The following is a 17945-nucleotide window of genomic DNA, read 5'->3' as shown; positions in this document are numbered from 1 at the left end:
TTCTTCACTCTCATCCCTCTTTTCAACTTCCCCAAACCAATAGCCCTTCTTCACTCTACTTTTTTTTCTCAACGTTTCTATCAAAGCAGCTTCATTGTCATCCTCTTCATATCAACCTATAGAATCAAACTCCGTCACCATCATCTTCATTTCTTCCCTATAACAGTACCTCTACTACAGTAACATCTTCTTCAACCATTAACATACACAACAACACCCTAAAACAACCTTCTAGTGAAAACACCATCAATCCACGTATGCAGATTCATTTTTTAGTATTTTAGGAATTGCCACCTAGTTTTACGGTCTATGAATCAAAACATTACTCTAAATAAATAAATAAATAACACTGATCTACGAAAGAATGGGTTTAGGGATCACGTTACAAGATTGGAAGGTGTTAGGTATCAATCCCACCCAGCGAATGTCGATATCTACTTTCCCAAAAAAATTACATTGCAAAATAACGACCTAAAAATATAAAAAAAAAACATATTACTTTTGTTACCTAGGTGATTGTGACGGTTGATTCCTTCAGAATTGGTGGAGAGCATTCCTCGTGTGAGTCTTCTTGCTTTTGTCTCGATAACTAGATCTACTTTCGATATCCGAGATGAGCTATTCTCCTCCTAGATTTGAATATTTATTAGTTTTTTTTTTATGTTTTGAAGGTTTCTATGTATTTTTTTAGGATTTCTGGGTATTTTTTGAGTAAAAATGGAGTTTGGGTGTTAGGTATGGACTTGAGACTTCAAATTTAGGGTTTTGAGAAGGCTTAGGAGAGTTTTTGACCTTTCTTTCGTAAGATTTTTCTTGACCTACGAATTTAGGTTGTGGAGGCTCCTTTTTATATAGTTTTTTCGGAGTTTTCATTTGACTAGGTCTCTTTAAGTTGTTTAATTAGGGTTTTAAATCTTATGTAGAATGAGAAAATTTTTTAGTTTTTTTTTAGAACCCTCCTAATTATATTTGTAATTCTTTGGGACCCTAGATGGAGGGGTCTTTTATAAATATCATGTGGGTCCCACTTGAATAAATGGGCCACTACTTAAAATTTGACCTGTGGGTTTGATTGATTGATTTTATTTGTTCAAAATTTTAATTTAATTTATTAAGATTTCACTTTATGTTAATTAATGTTTTAATTATTAATTTCAAAATTTTAAATTTTTAAGATTGAAAAATTATCGTTTTTTTCTCAAAGAAGACTTTTGGGTTGAGAGGTTGTTTTTCAATATTTGTTTTAAAATTAGTTTTTCGTATGAAATTCAATGGGAGTATCGGTTTGTATAACTTATGGGTTTTCGACATGAAATGATTGTAGACCTTATGAGGGCGTTTTCATAATTTTGTCGAATTTTGTGAAAATTGACGAAGTAATTTATTTGATTTTAATTTATTGTTCTATGTATTCGAAAGGATTTTCCTAAACGTAATATAGGTTTTAGGGATGTTTTGATGTTAGGGGTATTTTGGTAATTTAGTCATTTTTGATGATTTTTCTCGTAAAGCTTTTTTTGTCTGAAAATGATGATTTTTATGTTTTGGGTCATATTTTCCTAATGTAGCGTGGTTTCTAAAGTTTTTCTTTCTTGAGATACCTCATCCAAATTTCTGAAACATATTTAGTAACAAATAAAAATATTAGAATATTCATCCATCATTAGGAACCGTAGTAATCGATTGGTAAATTAATTAATTAGGTGTATACAAAAATGGGGTGTTTACATCTAGCAATCCTTCTCTCTTCCCTTTTAATACCCCAAAACTGCCTTCCAGCGTTTCCTTTTTCCTCTTCTCTCTCCCACGTCCTCAACTCACTCTCCTCTACTCTCTCTCTCACATACTCCATTCACTTTCTTTTTCTTAGACAACAACAAAAGGGAAAAAAACAAAAGAAAGAAAAGAAAAAGAGGAGAGAAAAAGAATAAATAAAAAATTGATTTACGTAGACTACCAACAACTAATGTAACTCTATTCCTTATTCTCTTGAACGTCTTAACATCATCTTCAATCTCTGTCCTTATTCTCTTGAATGCCCCGGTAGCAATGTCGACTCTACTTACCATTACTACAGTACTCGCAAGAATTTCGGATGGAGTCTGAAGCAACAATAATCGGCTGCCATTTTGGTTATATTGGTAAACTTTGCTTTATGTTTTTTTTATATTGTTTTATATTTTTATATTTTTATATTTTTTTCTTTCTTCATGCTTCTTGGTGAGTTTGTTTTGTGTGTGTTGTTTCTATGGGTATGCTACTCTCCATTGAATTTTTTTTATTAGTCTTGAATCATGATCATTAGGGAGTTTATCATGGGGGGGGGGGGGGGTTTACTAGTACTAATATGCAATATTTCTTTTTTCCAAATATAACCTAATAATCATCGTGCTCAAGATGGTTTTGTGTGACTTCTGATAGGAGAAGTTTACTTTTTTTCCTCTTGCTATTAGAATTAGGAAATATTTTTGTTTAAATTCATAATCATCGTACTTAAATTGGTTTATATGATGGATTTGAGATGAATTGGATTTTTTATGGCTAGAGTAAGCTTGCATGTTTAGGAGAAAAGAAGGTTCAATTCGATGGACCCTAACATGTGATATGTTATGTGATGATTCAAGAATTATTCAGTGTGATGATGTAATGGCTAATTCGATAAATATGCATATTTTGAGTGATGACTATTTTGGAAAAATCAAAAGTTGTGTACATGTGCCTGAGTGGTTAAATTAGAAATCGAATGGATATGGAATTTTCTCATATATAGAAATTGTGCATGTATCATTATTTTGTTAATTTTCAATTTAGTAATTCGTCGGGCATTTATGATTTTCTAATTCGGAAACCCATATCAGTGAATTTCTATTTTGAGCTTCGAGCATATTGGGTGATCAAACGCCTCAACTTTGATCTTGATAAAGCTGGTGTACATCTCAAGTTACAACTTGATAAATTATAAGAGATCAGAAATGACTCTTACTATTGTGCTAAATGTTACAAAGAGCATACAAAATTGTATCATGATAAGCCCATTATTCACAAAATTTCAAATCTAATCAAAGAGTTTTGTTGTACAACAACAAACTCCATTTTTTTCCAAGAAAACTCAAATCTAGTTGGACTAGTCTTTTTATCATCTAAAAAGTTTATTACCACAGTGCTGTTGAAGTCCTTAATCCAAAGGATGGATCTATTTTTAAAGTGAATGACCAACATTTCAAACAGTATTTCAAGTTTGTGCCCCTAGAGGAAATTATTCACCTCGATGAGTTGATTTATCCAGATTTATAGAGTTTTCATCTTGTTGAAGACGTTAAACTTAGTACTTCTAGGAGGCAACCCATTTTTTTTTATTTTTTTATTTTTAGTAGATTTAAAAGTTTTTGAATAAGTATTGTAGTTTTTCACTTTAGTTAAGCCTAGAAGTTAGCCATTTCCCTCATCGAGAACAATTACCAGTTCAAAACCAAAGTAGTAGGTTCTAAAAGAAAAACCATAATTAGTCTCATATGTTTAGGGTTGTATGAAACTTAGCAAAAAGGAATGGTCTACTTGTCGATAGATTTTCCCTTGTTGGCCCTCTTCAAATAGTCACCGACGAATCGAGACGGCATACCCAATGCACCCAAGTTCTATGTGCTAAAAGGTGATGAGCTAATCCCTTATCATATCAAGTGATACTCTCAACTACCTTCCAATCCAAAATTGTAAGAACTATTAGTTTGTTTTTCTTAGTATTTTTTCTTTTAGATTCTTTTTAGTAGTTAATTAGTATTTAGAATTATTTTCTTAACAAAATTAGGATTTTCTTGTGTCTCAAGGGTATTTTAATAATTTCTTGCATACCCTAAAAATCAAATAACAAGCCTAATCCTTAACTCATTTTCTCCTGTTTTCATTTCCAAATTCATCAAAATCACAAACCTTCAAAGATCCAACTTATCAATCTCTATTCTCAATTGTGTTTGTGCAAATCTGAATTGATCAACGCAATCGACATCTCATTATGATCAGATCGCAATCACTATGCTTTCAGGTTCGTCAACTTCACTTCGTTGCAGTCATCCTAGAGCCAATCACCTTTAGATTCCAGACAATCAATCATTTTTTCTTCTTGAGTGTAGTAGTACCTATGGCTTCTTCAAAACGAACTATTTTTGAGGAGTCTATTTTCAATCCACACTTTCAAGGCATCAATGGATCGTGGTTTTGTGAGGTCATTGCCGAGCAAAGGTGGAATAATTTATTTTACATCGGTTTCAAAATGTATTGCAAGGAATTGGTAAGAGAATTTTATGATTCCGTAGTTTTGGGCAATACCGTCATTCCATCACTTACAATTGAGTTCCGTGGCGTTTCATTTGCCATTGGATTTGAAGTTAGTTTAACATCAAAATCCTAACTCTTGGAAAATAGACGGAAAGATCATAAAGTCTAAATTGAACTAATTCTTATAGAAATAACTATAGTTCTGACTTAGAAACAGACTCTGATCATCAAAGTGACTAACAAGAAGGTACACCTCTATCATTGGTGAGAGACTATCATTGTTCTTCTCACCGGAGTTAATATTAATCTTTATTTTACTTTACTTGTGGGGTAAGTAGGGGATCAAACCCAAGAGAAAGGGGGAGTAGAGTTAAGCTAAGAGGATAAAATTTAAATTAACCAAAAGAAATTAAAATTATTTTTCTTTATATTTTTGAACTTATCAAGAAGATTTAAAGTTGCTAGAAAATTAATCAAAGTAAATGAAATTAAAAGCAAGTAAACTTATGAAATTAAAGCACTATTGGAGGTGGATCTACCTAAAACATGTTGATGAGCAATTCCTAATCTCTGGCCTTTTTATAGTTCTATCGTAAGGGATTGGTGTTAGCTCCTTAGATTGGAAAGTTTTGCAGATGAAATCAAATGAGGGAACATAAACAAAGTAGAATTCTTTGAAAATTTCCTACTACCAATTATCTAGTTTAAGCATACTTTATCTTGATCTAATCTAAGCATAAAGTATCTATATTAAGAATAAAAGGTGCAAGAAATCTTAAAGAAAACTCATCAGTATTTTAAATAAAAGAAAGACATGAAATTAGAAACAACAAAAGAACTTGCTCTAGGCTTTTCAACTCTCCAATGGAGGGGAGCTTAGCCTAATGTCATTGTAAGAGATGGAAGATAAGAGATGAAAGAACTTTTCTTCATTTTATGGAGAAACTTACAAATTCTTCTTCTTCTACTTCTTACAAGACTATTTAGCCAAAAAGAAAATAACTAGAAGATAAAAATATAAAAAATAAGAGAATAGACTAAGAGTCTTAGATTAAAGGAGTCTTGGGCAAGAGAATCAAAAGAGAGGGAGAGAGCCTCTAGAGATTGAAGCTCTATTTATAGAGAAAAATGTGTATAGAAAAGTCTGAAAGTAGCCTCCACTTTTCTTTGCACAAAAAGACAAAAAATGGGAACATGAGTTAAAGATTAGGGCATTTCAAAGTGGACCCAAATGCTTTTACTTTTAGATTTTGATTCCAAAATATTGATTTTTTACACAAAAAACACACGTAATTAGATTTATCTAGTACATGAATTTATTTATGTATAATTAAGCCTCATTAACATGCAACATGATGTTTCGAGACTTATCATGATTATTACCTTAATACAAATAAATAAGGACAAAAATCAAGATAAATATCCAGAAAACGTGCATATAATTGAGTGTTTTGAGATACTCATCAATAATATCCTCTAACTGCTTCTCAATAGGTGTAGGATCTGCAACTATGAAAGATTGGGTAAGTAATGAGGAAGTTTTCTACTAGGAAAAATTTATTCTAATCTAATAATATCCTGTAATACAGTTTAAAACATATGCAAGCTTTTTAGAAATATAAATAACAGCAAAAACTACATAAACATATCACACAAGTAATTCTGAATTTAAGTAAAACATTTCCAACATAATCTCCAATGTAAATAGAAAACATAATAAGCATAAGACACAAATAATGGTAGTTTGTCTGTTAAGAGATTTGAGAACCATGACTGGATATCATCTCAACCAGGATTCAAATATTGTTCCCAACTTAATCAATGCGGAGCCCTGTCATTAGTTTCTAATTCTATGGTCGATCCTTGTACTTACAATACTCAAGTGACTATTTATCCAACTCAGGTTGGTCGTTGACTGTAACCATAAGGTACAGGTCTTTTCACGATGTGTCAAAACGTTTGAGTACTACTAGACAATTAATGATCATTGACTCGTCATCTTCATTTAAGCCTATCAGGCAATTATACGATTCCCTAAGACATACTATCGTTACATCACATAGTTCACTGGTAAAGATAGAGAGGAAACTACAAGATCTTAGTTGTGATATTAATCTCTTATGCATCCTATACTACATAAGAATCTAATATCGCAACCATTCATCCTACGATAATATGTTACTCAAGACATGATATGATAGGGTATCATTTAAACTTTTCACAAGTCTTTTAATGGATCCTAAAATGTTACATATACATGTAAGAATACAAGTGTATGGAATGAATATCCAGGTTCCTACCATGCAACGGCCCAACCTATGAAAGTAAACAATCACATTCATTGCCTCGCAATAATAGAAAAATAAACAAACATGCAATTTATCACTTCATGATTATAGGAAAATAAATATTAACCATCAGATATCCACTTGCTACCACACACATACAATGAGATTTCATAATCTCGTCCATAGGGCATCACACCTACAATGCGATAATTCTAAATTTAGTCAATAAGTTTGTTTTCAAAGCTTTTCGATATTTCAAGTTAAAAATCTAAAAAATCTTGAAAGATTTAAAAACAAAGTTTAAACTTTAGGGATCATCTCATAGGGTCTTTTGGTAGAAAATAATAAATTTTGGGCAAAATCAAAAAAAAATTTATTTTTTTTGTAAAAATTTTATTCTATCACCGATCAAGCTTAATCGATGGCATCAATGAGTCTATTGGTGGAACTAGCAGAAAATTATGTAGAGCATAGGGTTTTTGCCAAGATGCAATTTTGATACTCGAAAATCCAATTTTTTTCTTCGATTACAATAAAAATTAAATCTTTTTTTTTTTTTTTTAAACATGGTTTATCTAAAAAATCATCGTACAAAAAAATCGATCATGGTTTTAATGGAAGTAATGTATTTTTTCTAAATTTTTAACAACATAGATACCATTTGATAATAAAAAGCTACGATGCATGAAAATTAAAACCGTAAGAAAAGACCAAAGATTCCCTACTTGGCTTGAGTTGAGCAATCTCCGAAGAATGCAGAAATTCTTAGTTGAATCCTAAGCTTTTCCTTTTTGACTTGATCAAAATTTTTAACTATACAGTTATCTTTGAAACTCTCAACGCGATGAACGACTTCTTCTTCTACAACGAATCCTAATGGTGTCTCTTGGTCGAAGATAAATCGATCAAAAATGGAAGGAGGCTAGAGTTTTCTATTTATGGTTTTAGGTTAGAAAGGTATAACGTGCCAAAATAGAGAAATTTTGTAAATTTATGTGGGCTTTGGTATTTGTAATGTTTAAAGGATGTAACGGTCATTAACCATTTATGTTAAGAATCAAAATGTCTCATGCTTTGATTTTCTCAAACTTATAGTTGATTTCAATTAATTTTTCATTACAGTTCCAATGGTGTGATTGTTTATATAAAATTTTAACTCGAGAAATTTTTTCCTATAGATTAACCTACAAATTTCCTTGAGATATGTGTTAAAAAATCTTAGGTATTACATTTTCTTCCCCTTTATAAAATTTCATCCTCGAACTTTAAAGTTGTACCTTAATCCGTGAATAATTCGGGATATCGTACTAACATGTCTGTCTCTTTTTTCCATGTCGCTTCTTAGATGTTGTGATGCCTCCATAATACTTTAACTAAGGGAATGATACGAGATCTCAATTGCTTCTCCCATCTGTCCAAAATCTGTCCGGGTCTCTTCTCCTATGAAGTATCTTTGTCAAGTTCAAATGATTGTAAGTCGATTACGTGCGAAGGGCCCAGCTCGTATTTTCTCAACATGGATACATGAAACACATTGTAAATCTACTCCAACTATGGTAGTAGTTCCAATCTATAGGCTACTGATCCACTCCTCTCTGAAATCTCACACAGTCTTGCGTAATGCTGTTTTGAGTTTTTCCTTTATAGCAATTCTAGAAATTCCCTTCGTCGATAATATCTTGACCAATGTCAAGCCAATTTGAAATTTTTTTTAATCTAAGGGTCGCTCTGGTTTCCAAAACATCATAGATTTAATCTAAAGAGTAACATTATTCTTTTTTCATTATACCCTTAATTTACATAGAGCAACAAACAAAAACAAAAAACTCTTTTGTAACAACAAGAAGAAAAGTTGGTAGCCACACACCTAAAGGTCCCACTCTAAAATAACAAAAGGAAAACAGTAGATAGTTCAAAGATGTTGAAAGACCCCTTGACTTAGTTAATTTTTGTGAGGATAGAGTCGAATTGGAAGTCCTTTAGCCGGTATTGGCATAGGATCCACTATTATCTTTTCATTTGGAAGAATTTTATCCCATTTGTATTTCCTCACCACGTTGTGCATGAAAACTAATATTTCTAATCGAGCATACTCTTTTCCAGGGCACATTCTTGGTCCACCTCCAAAAGGAACAAATGTGTAGGGTGCAGGTCCATTTCCTTCAAACCTTGTTGGATCGAATTTTTCTGGCTCTAGGAAGTAATCTGGGTTTCTGTGAGTTGAGTTCGAGCTCCAATATAACTGTAATTAAAAAAGGGATATTAGTTAGACCTTCGAAAAACATCTATCATAATTTTTTTTTGGATCTACTTGAATTAAATCATTTTGTACCTTCCATCCCTTGGGAATCGTAAATCCTGCGTAGGTGAAGTCAGTTATGGCTTCTCTGAAAGCTCCCTGAAGGGGTGGTGCGAGCCTCATCACTTCGCAAGCGACATTCCATGAATATTTCATCCTCTGTAAGTCATCCCAATTCAGTAACTCTCCCGGTGTTTTGGATTTTAGGATTTCAATTTGCTCTGTTACAGGGCAAAAAACAGTTAGAAACAATGATAGAAAATACAATCAATTATCTATGATTGTAAAATCGAATTAATAATTGAAACAAACATTTATCAACTTAGTTGGATTGTGTTCAGACCTTTGTTCAATTCAGTTGGACCAATTTACTGTTTATCAAAAAATTAAAAAAAATGTAGTTTTTTTGTATTCTACGAAAACAATAAGATTCGGAAAAAAAAAACCATGGTTCACTGATGGATGTAAATGTATTACGTTAAATCATTCAGTACAATTTTTAAATGAATCTAAACTTTGAAACACATTTATTAGGACAAATAATTGTACATTTTATGTTATTTTACATACTACTTATATTTACGTAAGCCCCTGTGACAATTAGGGCTATCTATGGAACAGGGTCCATTCGGATTGGGGTCATTTTGAAAGATCAGATCATACCCTTGTCGAATTGATTTTTTTTATCGGATCTCAATATTAGGATTCAAACACATTTGAATCATAGTTGAATTGGGACAAACCAATTTTGTTTATATATATATAAAAATAAAAAAAAATAAACCTCAAATATTTAAAAGAATATATATAATATAATTTAGAGTAACATTGAAATTGACATCATTTCACACATTAGTGTGCATAGAACCATATATGCTTCTCAATCGTATCCCGATGAAAATCATCTATGGTTCTATATATACATCCATGTTAGCAATGTGTGAAACGATGTTAAGTTCAATATCACTTTAGCATTTTCCTATAATTTACATTCTATCCTACCTTGGATAAGGCTAAAGTAACATTAAAATATACATCAATTGTACATTCTGGTGTGGTGGTGCACCATAGATGCTTTTCATCAATATAGAAGTGAAAATCATCTATGGTTATTGTGCACCACCACATCAGAATGTTAGAATCGATGTATATTTCAATGTTACTCCAGCATGACTCTCCCAACTTTTTATCTGATTGGGACAAAGTATTGGTCCAATAGGTTAACAAATCCGGTACTTATTAGAATCCCAATTATTGATCCAGATCCAAAGTTAATGGATCAAATTTCGAGATGGTAAGACATGACTGAGTTTGCTCTTCGGGTCATGTCTTTGAGTCTCTATATGACCATCCACATAAAGTGGCTACTTACCTGCTGTAACACATGACAGGGTAAGATAGGGCATGCGGCCCTAAGTAGACTATTCTCATCTAAGGTGGGGATACTCCCTGGGCTACCAAAAAATATATAAAAAAAGAAGATGATAATAAACTAAAGTAATTGCTTTTCTTTAACTGTTATTCATAATTTCTAAGTAATTATAATTTTTAACAAAACAAACATTTAAAGTTGCAATGTAATGATAATACAGAATTACAAATACACCTGGGACTAAACATCTAAGGGTATTTTGTTAAAAATAATTAAATTTTGTAGGGTATTTTCAATACAAAATCCAAATTTTCAGATTTAATTAATGCACTTTAGAGTGTTCCCTAAGGGCACACGTTAACAAGACCCATTATTTAAAATCAAACAAGTCAACTTTACCTGGTTGTCCATTGACTCCTCGTTAGTCAATGAGAAAAAATCAATATTAAGTACTGCAAAAACTATTTTGAGTCATGATGAATGCTGATGGTCTGGTACGTGGTTGGGTATGTGGCTGACATGGCAAGGGCACATATCGTTGTCATCGAGATAGACAGGAAAAATGATGTGCGATTCTATGTCCTTAACACGTCAACTGCATACCAAGACCGCGCACATTCATCATTATTCAACTATTTTTACCACGGGTTTTGTGATCATGATAAAATATTACTTACCACTTCTAGCCTTGATATCTGTCATTTCACATATATCACTATATATGAGATCTAGGGCATTGGTGCCCTCTCAACATTCTTAAATGAAGTTTTTGTAAATTTTTAGCTAGGCACTTCTCTTGGTGGTTAAAACTATAATTTGAGATTAAGTATTGATTAGCCATTTATTTAATCATGTTACGATTTATATGACCTAATCTATCATGTCAAATATCATAAATATTAAGTTTGAGCATACTTGACAAAGTAGAGCCCTTACCAACAAATACACCTTTCTTTGTCAAGAGAAACTTGTCTAACTAAAATACCAACTTAAAATCATGTTTGCTTAAAATAACACCAAAGACGAGATGCTTCCTTATGTCAAGGACATAAAAGACTTCCTTGAAAGTTAATAACTTCCTAAAGGTAAATAAGAGCTCAACAATGCCTTAACCTATGATTTTGAATAAAAGTGAATTTCACATGGAGATGAACATATTCTTGTCGCAACAGACGTAATAGGTTGCAGTGGTATTAATGTACCAGTCAACATCTCCTCAAATCATATTGATTTTAGAGATAACATCGATCATATTATTGTCTACGTCTTTGTCATTCTTGTCTTTTTTCTATTTTGGTATCTTTGCCATCATAACTTTGATGGTAGAGTTTGGCTATTTGTCCAGGCTTTCCACAAGTAAAGTATACTATGATTGTTTGGCATTACCTCGTCTCCAATCATTCATTTTAGTTTGTTTCTTTGCTCCTAGTTTCTTGATCTTATTCTTTTTTCGTTCAAGCATTTTTCTTCTTGGTCATCACCTCCATGATGTGATTTGTGACTAAGAGTTCATCATGATTTTTTCATTAATCCTAAAATGGTACATCAAATTTCTCAAGAGATTGATTTTATTTGATTTGCATCTGCTTGGTGCGATATTCCTTTCACAAAGGTGGCAATTTCTAGAAAATTACCCTAACTAATAATTTCTCATCAAGAATCATCACATCAACAATAATAGAGTCCACTATCTTTTGGATTTCTTGAACTTGATGAAGAATGAGTTTTCTTTTTTCCATCTTCAAATCCATATAATTTCCAACAAGAAAATTCTTAGTGTCAGATTTTTCTACCATGTAAATAATCTTCAAAGCATTTCATACTTCTTTGATGCTCTTATTCTTCTTAGATCACTAACTGTAGAGTTGCTCAGAGAGAGAATTGAAAATATTGTAATGACATATATAGTCATCTTCTACTTATATATGGGCTTTAAAAGCGACAATAGTCTTCTTTTCCTTCGTTCCTTTAATAGGATATGATTTAAATAGAATATATACAACTTTAAGTTGTTTGAAAAACGAACTATATTTTTTCTTCATAACGATTGAAATTCGAATCGTTAAAATGACCACCAAAGTGGTTGGTATTAATAGGAACCAAACCAAATGGAAACACAATTGACAAAGGAGTTGGCATATCTTCAAATTGTTGAAATTCGAGCTAAGAACTTGATTTCTTTGTAAAAGAAACAAATAAAAAATTATAATCCCTAATCAAATCAATTTGGTTAAGAGGCGCATAAACGCTTCTTAAAGATAGTTAAAGCCTTCCGTTTGTGCAAGGGAACATGACAATACTATCTCAGAGATTCAATCTATAGCCTAAATTCAATCTCATTTCTCTACAAGTTTGCACTACGCAGTAAGAACTTGTACTTTACCTCTTTAGGATGGCTAAAAAAATGTTGAAAAAAAATTCTCACAAAAAGTAGAGTGAAAATTGAGAGTGAGATACCAAAACCAATAGGGTTAGTGGTTTATATAGTAGTGGAGATGAATTTAGAAATTTATCACAATTAATTGATACATGTCCCACAGATTTTTCCAACTAAGGTGTATTGTACATGTATTTATTAAATACATGTCCCAAAATACCTTCCGACCTTAGGTTTATCTCTAAATTCATTCATTTAAAATTAATGAATGAACCTTGATCTATGAATCAAAATAAATGTCATAAACCTTAATCGATGCACCTAGGCCGATTAATATGGGTTCATGAATTTAAGTTTGAGTTAGATACAATGAACATGTTTGATTCATTTTTACACATCATACATCCCCTTTAGAAAAAAATTTAAAACTCAATTTAATATTCTATAAATTTGTTTATTTAAATCAAAAGCTAACATGCACACCCTGACATGAATATGAGAATCATAAATGCTTTTTCTCGAGATGCAAATTAAAAGGAATTTATGATTCTTATCCACTTCCACACTAAGATGTGCAATATGATGTTCAATCTTGAGGTCACTGTAACACGACTCTTAAAACTAATTTGTAATATTATTTTCATTTAATAATAAATTACTTTGTTTGAGTGTATTTTTTTGCAAAACAATTATTTTGAGGGCATTTTTTATAGGAAATCCAATTTTCGAGGTGTATTTAATCCAGCTTAAAGTGTGGCACAAGGGCACACGTTAACAAAACCCTTTCCCTCCTACTAATATTCCAATTATGGATTTAGACCCGTAACACAATTGGTAGACGGTTGACATATCTAACTTACCTACCAAACAAAACAAAGTTCGAATTTTATTCTCCAAAAATATTGAATATAATATATAACTCAATAGATTCAACTCCATAAGCCTAAAACTGTGGATGGAAAATATGACAGCTGTTTCACCCCGTTGAGATGACAAGATATTCTGCCAAAGAATCCCTAGTAAATCACCGCTGACCGAGTTGTCTCGGACAACATAAATTATTTAACTCAGCTTTACAATTATTTAAAAATAAATATTTATATAAAAATAATTATAATTTTTTTATTAAATAAGGTTGATTAGAGTATATTTAATCTGAAAATTATATTTTATTTAGATATTATATATTTAAATTGTAAAAATATTATTATTTTTAATTAAAATATACAAAATCCTAATTGATTCAGCTGAGTTTTATTGAATCATGAGATTTTCAAAATCTTAGCCAAGCCATCTTGTTTATCTTGGAAGATTCCGCATAGTTGAGACACCTTGTCTATTCGTCTCATTTATGGAGGATATCGAGATGGCTCCTCGAGTAATCTCGATCTCAGATGAGATTTGAAACCATGCTCCCATCTCAACCATAGATTGGAGACAAGAGTTGCAGATTAGAAAAATCAAAACTTATATATAGGAAAATAAGTAATGCTGATATACGAAAGTATCATTGGGATTTTCAAGAAAAATGGATCTCTAAAGTTATACAGATCCCTAGGAAAATAATTAATCTCTGGGAAATATGTCTTTCAACACTTTGATTGATGGAGAGACTCAAACTCTGTTAGAGGTTTGAATAGTTCAAGAAAAAATATTTGCCTGATTAATCAAAACATGTGTTGAAAATAACTTTTTTTCAAACTAGTAGATTATTCATTTTAATTCCAAAAAATTATGATTTACAATTTTTGGAATTAAAATAATTTTGATAATTAGGGGAATTTTTTTATATATAAAATAGAAAATCTTTTCTTGGATTTAATTTTAATAAATAGTAAAGAAAAATTCAGCCTTTTAAAATATTAAATATTTTCTCGACTTTCATAGTATGTTTCAACTCCCTAAGTGTTTTTTTCGAATTAAAATGCTTAGTCTACCGTTTTAGAAACTTCCAACTTTTCTTTACTGCTCTGGTCATTTTTCCAAGAACGTTTCTAACTTCAAACTTGTTTGTACACATAGAAACAAACATATGACTATGATGGATTAAAAACATAAATTTACTGGAGATGAGTACTAAGGATCCATTTAATTATCAATCCCTAGAGAATATCCTTTGATCTCAATCGTGTATTTGATGGAGATCCATTAAAAAAAATAAAAATAAAAATAAATTATAAAGAGTCATGATAATCTGACTCTCCCACGTGGCATACTCAAAATACTCTCATGACATGGCATGTGTTAGAATCATAGATTATGTATCGGGATACGTATATACACATCTCCATAAATATGTGTTGTTGTGTATCCCAAGGAGTAAAGATCTACGTTTCTAGCACATACCATGTTAAGAGAGTATTTTGGGTATGCTGGAGGAGTCAGAAAATCATTACTCAATAATAAATGAATCCTGATAATCTGACTTACCCACGTGGCATACTCAATTGAAATCCCTGACGTGGCATCTTCGAGAATCGTAGATCTACTCTTCTTGGGTTTTAGAACTGCACTTTCCCATAAAAAAAATGCAACTTTATATCTCGAGAAAAGTATAGCAAAATAGATCTACGATTCGTAAACCTTGTCACGTGAGGGGGTGTCATTGAGTATGTCACGTGAGGGAGCCAAATTATCACCTATGACTCATAATAAATAAGAGTCGTGATAATTGGACTCCCTCGAATGGCAAAGTCAAAATACTCTTATTACGTGGTATGTGTTAGAATCATAGATTTTATGCCTCGTGATACACATCTGCACATCCCCATAAATATTTGTAGTTGTGCATCCAACGGTGAGTAAGGATCTGAAGGCTTAAAATCAAAACGCATGCAAAATCAAAAGAGTATTTTGGGTATGCCATGTGGGCGAGTCAGAAAATCATTACTCAATAAATAAACTTAGGTAGTGAAGGAAAGATTTGAAGGCTTACCTTTTAGGACCTCATCATAGATGTCAGGAAGCTCTGATAAAAACTTCACTACAAATGTGATGGCAGCACTTGCAGTGTCATGTCCACCAATTAACAAACCAAGTATCTTATCAGCAATATCTTTTTCATTCATAAACTGCCCATTCTCATCACTCGTAAGAAGCATGTAAGACAATATATCTTGTGTTGGTGACGCTCTTTTCTCGGCTAAATCAATCTTCCTTTTCTTGATAATCAATGAAAGCTCCTTTCTTATAAAATTAGACGCTTTGATCGCACGGTTGAAAGGCGTGCCTGGTAGATCGATTGGTATCGCTATAATCCCTGAAGCCAACACAGCAAATGGATCAGCTAACTTGTTTACATGAACCGGGTCATCGATGCTCATGAACAATTTACATGCCAACGTGAAAGTATAATTCTTCGCGAGAGGGAACACTGTGACTTCCTTCTTATTATCCCAATTCTCTTGTAGATGTGTTTTCGCGATAGAATCCATTATACCGACGTATCTTTGAAGAGCTTCCGGCTTCATGAACCCTGGAAGCAATTTTCTCATCTTTTTTGATTCTTCTTTACTTGATGTTTGTAAAGAAGATGGGAAGATCTTATCGACCGAGCGTGGCCACCACGCGTGAACGAGTTTGTTCTCGTTAGAGAACAAGAATTTGTTACCCGTGGCACCACACAAAACGGCCGTGGATTCACCAAGTAGCGATGTTTTGAAGATTTCGGAGGAGAATTTTCGCATCCTATCGTTGATGAATTTCTCTGGTACACCTTTTCTTCCTGCGTTGAGGAATTCAAGACTTTCGCCTATGATAGGCCATCCGGTTTTTCCTGGGGGGAGCTTAACACCTGGGTTGATGGCAGAGGATTTTGATTTCTGTTTGTGTACAAGGAAATTGAGAGAAAGAGAGATGAAGAGAACTACAAGGAGAAGAATTGAGAGTAAGAAAAGCTCCATATCGTCGCTGCTCATGTGGTGAACGCAAGCGCAACTATTGAAGATATATTATTAGGCAGATCGTTCAATGGCCTTAAATAGGCTGCGAGGTTTTATTTATTTAGACACGCCCCTCCATTTTTATTAACAGTAGATATAACCCTGTATTTTAAAAATGATGACATACCTATTTGACCTAGATCTTCTATGAGGGACCAAAGTAAATGATATAATTGCCCTCATCTTCAACCCCTAATTATTCATTTTCTATCCCAAATCAGTAAATTTTGACATTAGAGTAAAGTATTTTATCCACTTCTTCAAACTTAAGATTTGATCTTTTAGACCTTTAAACTTAAAGAACTAGATAGGACTTTGAAGATCCATATAATTTTGAAAAGAAAAATCTAGGTTTCCTATAAGACATTGAAAGAGTGTGGATTGAGGATGTTATTGAATAGGTTAAAAATAGTTTATCCCAAAAGTTGATAGTTTGAAGATGAAATAACTCAATCTTAAGACTTTCTCTCCCTCAGCCTCCAAACCTCAAGAGTAAGATAGGATTTTGAAAATGGAGAAGGATGAAATTTTGTTTAAAAAAAAAAAAATTGATTTTCTACTAATGCGTCAAAGACAATGGATTGTAGACAAGATTAAGATAAAAATAGTTTACCCCTTCATGTGTTTAGTGAATGATTGAGTTATCTCCCTATATTCAAACTAATTGTCTAAATGCACTAATATTCACCAAGTGAAAATGGGGCAGATTTGACTCTTTTCATGCAATGATTCAAATAATAAACCTAAGTCCTTGCGTTTTTTTTTCATCGACTTCTTGGGTAAAATTATTTTGCCTTATTTTTAAGCTTTAAGAACCTATTTACTTCAACTTTGAAAAAAATAATTACTATCCTCTTCAACCTTAAGATTCTATATATATTTTGACCATCAAATCTAAAATATAAAAGATATAATTTTTGAAGTAGAAGATGAGGAAATTTTAATAAAAAAATCAAGGGTCTTCTAGACAAATAAGACAAGGCTGAAAATTATTGATTGACATGAGGGTCAATAGATTAAAAAACAAACACTATAAGAATTGAAGAGATTGTAGATGATTGATTTTGGGAAGGGAAGTTTTTTTTTTTTTTTTAACAGCTGAAAATGAGGGGCAATTAGATCATTTTTCGTTTGTATTTAAGGGAAAATACAATGGTCAAGGGACTTATTATTTTGTAAAAACAGGGTATCTCAAATATTCAACAATGTTAAGAGGGTATGTACAAATCACCCAATAATAAGAAGAATTTATTTGTAAGAAGTAAAGTAAGATGAAATGTTGACCGGTAAGTCCAAATAAAAAAATAAATAAAAATAAATAAATAAATAAATTATTAGTAAAAAAGTAAAGTAAGATGTACGTCATGTAGCTTTATTATCGAAGAAGAGATGAGAC

The 17945-nt window shown here is 32.0% G+C and overlaps 1 protein-coding gene across 1 annotated transcript; it reads right to left on the bottom strand.

The window, feature by feature from the left end:
- Nucleotides 1-8331: 8331 nt before the first annotated feature.
- Nucleotides 8332-16561, bottom strand: LOC147393143 (beta-amyrin 28-monooxygenase-like). The gene is made up of 3 exons (XM_086456883.1): nucleotides 15544-16561; nucleotides 8893-9080; nucleotides 8332-8802 (listed from the first exon to the last, which is right to left on the bottom strand). Exons 1-3 carry the CDS (start codon nucleotides 16523-16525, stop codon nucleotides 8503-8505), a joined length of 1470 nt encoding a protein of 489 aa, XP_086313009.1. The 5' UTR covers nucleotides 16526-16561; the 3' UTR covers nucleotides 8332-8502.
- Between the last annotated feature and the right edge of the window lie 1384 nt (nucleotides 16562-17945).

This window comes from Akebia trifoliata, chromosome 10 (genome assembly GCF_017979445.1).
Source record: "Akebia trifoliata isolate Shusen 1 chromosome 10, ASM1797944v1, whole genome shotgun sequence".
Classification (NCBI taxonomy): Eukaryota; Viridiplantae; Streptophyta; class Magnoliopsida; order Ranunculales; family Lardizabalaceae; genus Akebia; species Akebia trifoliata.
This window is presented reverse-complemented; position numbering and strand designations above follow the sequence as displayed.

Excerpts from the sequence above, each read along its gene's own strand:
- LOC147393143 (XM_086456883.1), bottom strand. The coding sequence starts at position 16,525 with ATGAGCAGCGACGATATGGAGCTTTTCTTACTCTCAATTCTTCTCCTT. Across the intron at positions 9,081-15,543 it reads CTATGATGAGGTCCTAAAAG|AGCAAATTGAAATCCTAAAA; the intron begins GTAAGCCTTCAA and ends GCCCTGTAACAG. Across the intron at positions 8,803-8,892 it reads CGATTCCCAAGGGATGGAAG|TTATATTGGAGCTCGAACTC; the intron begins GTACAAAATGAT and ends TTTTAATTACAG.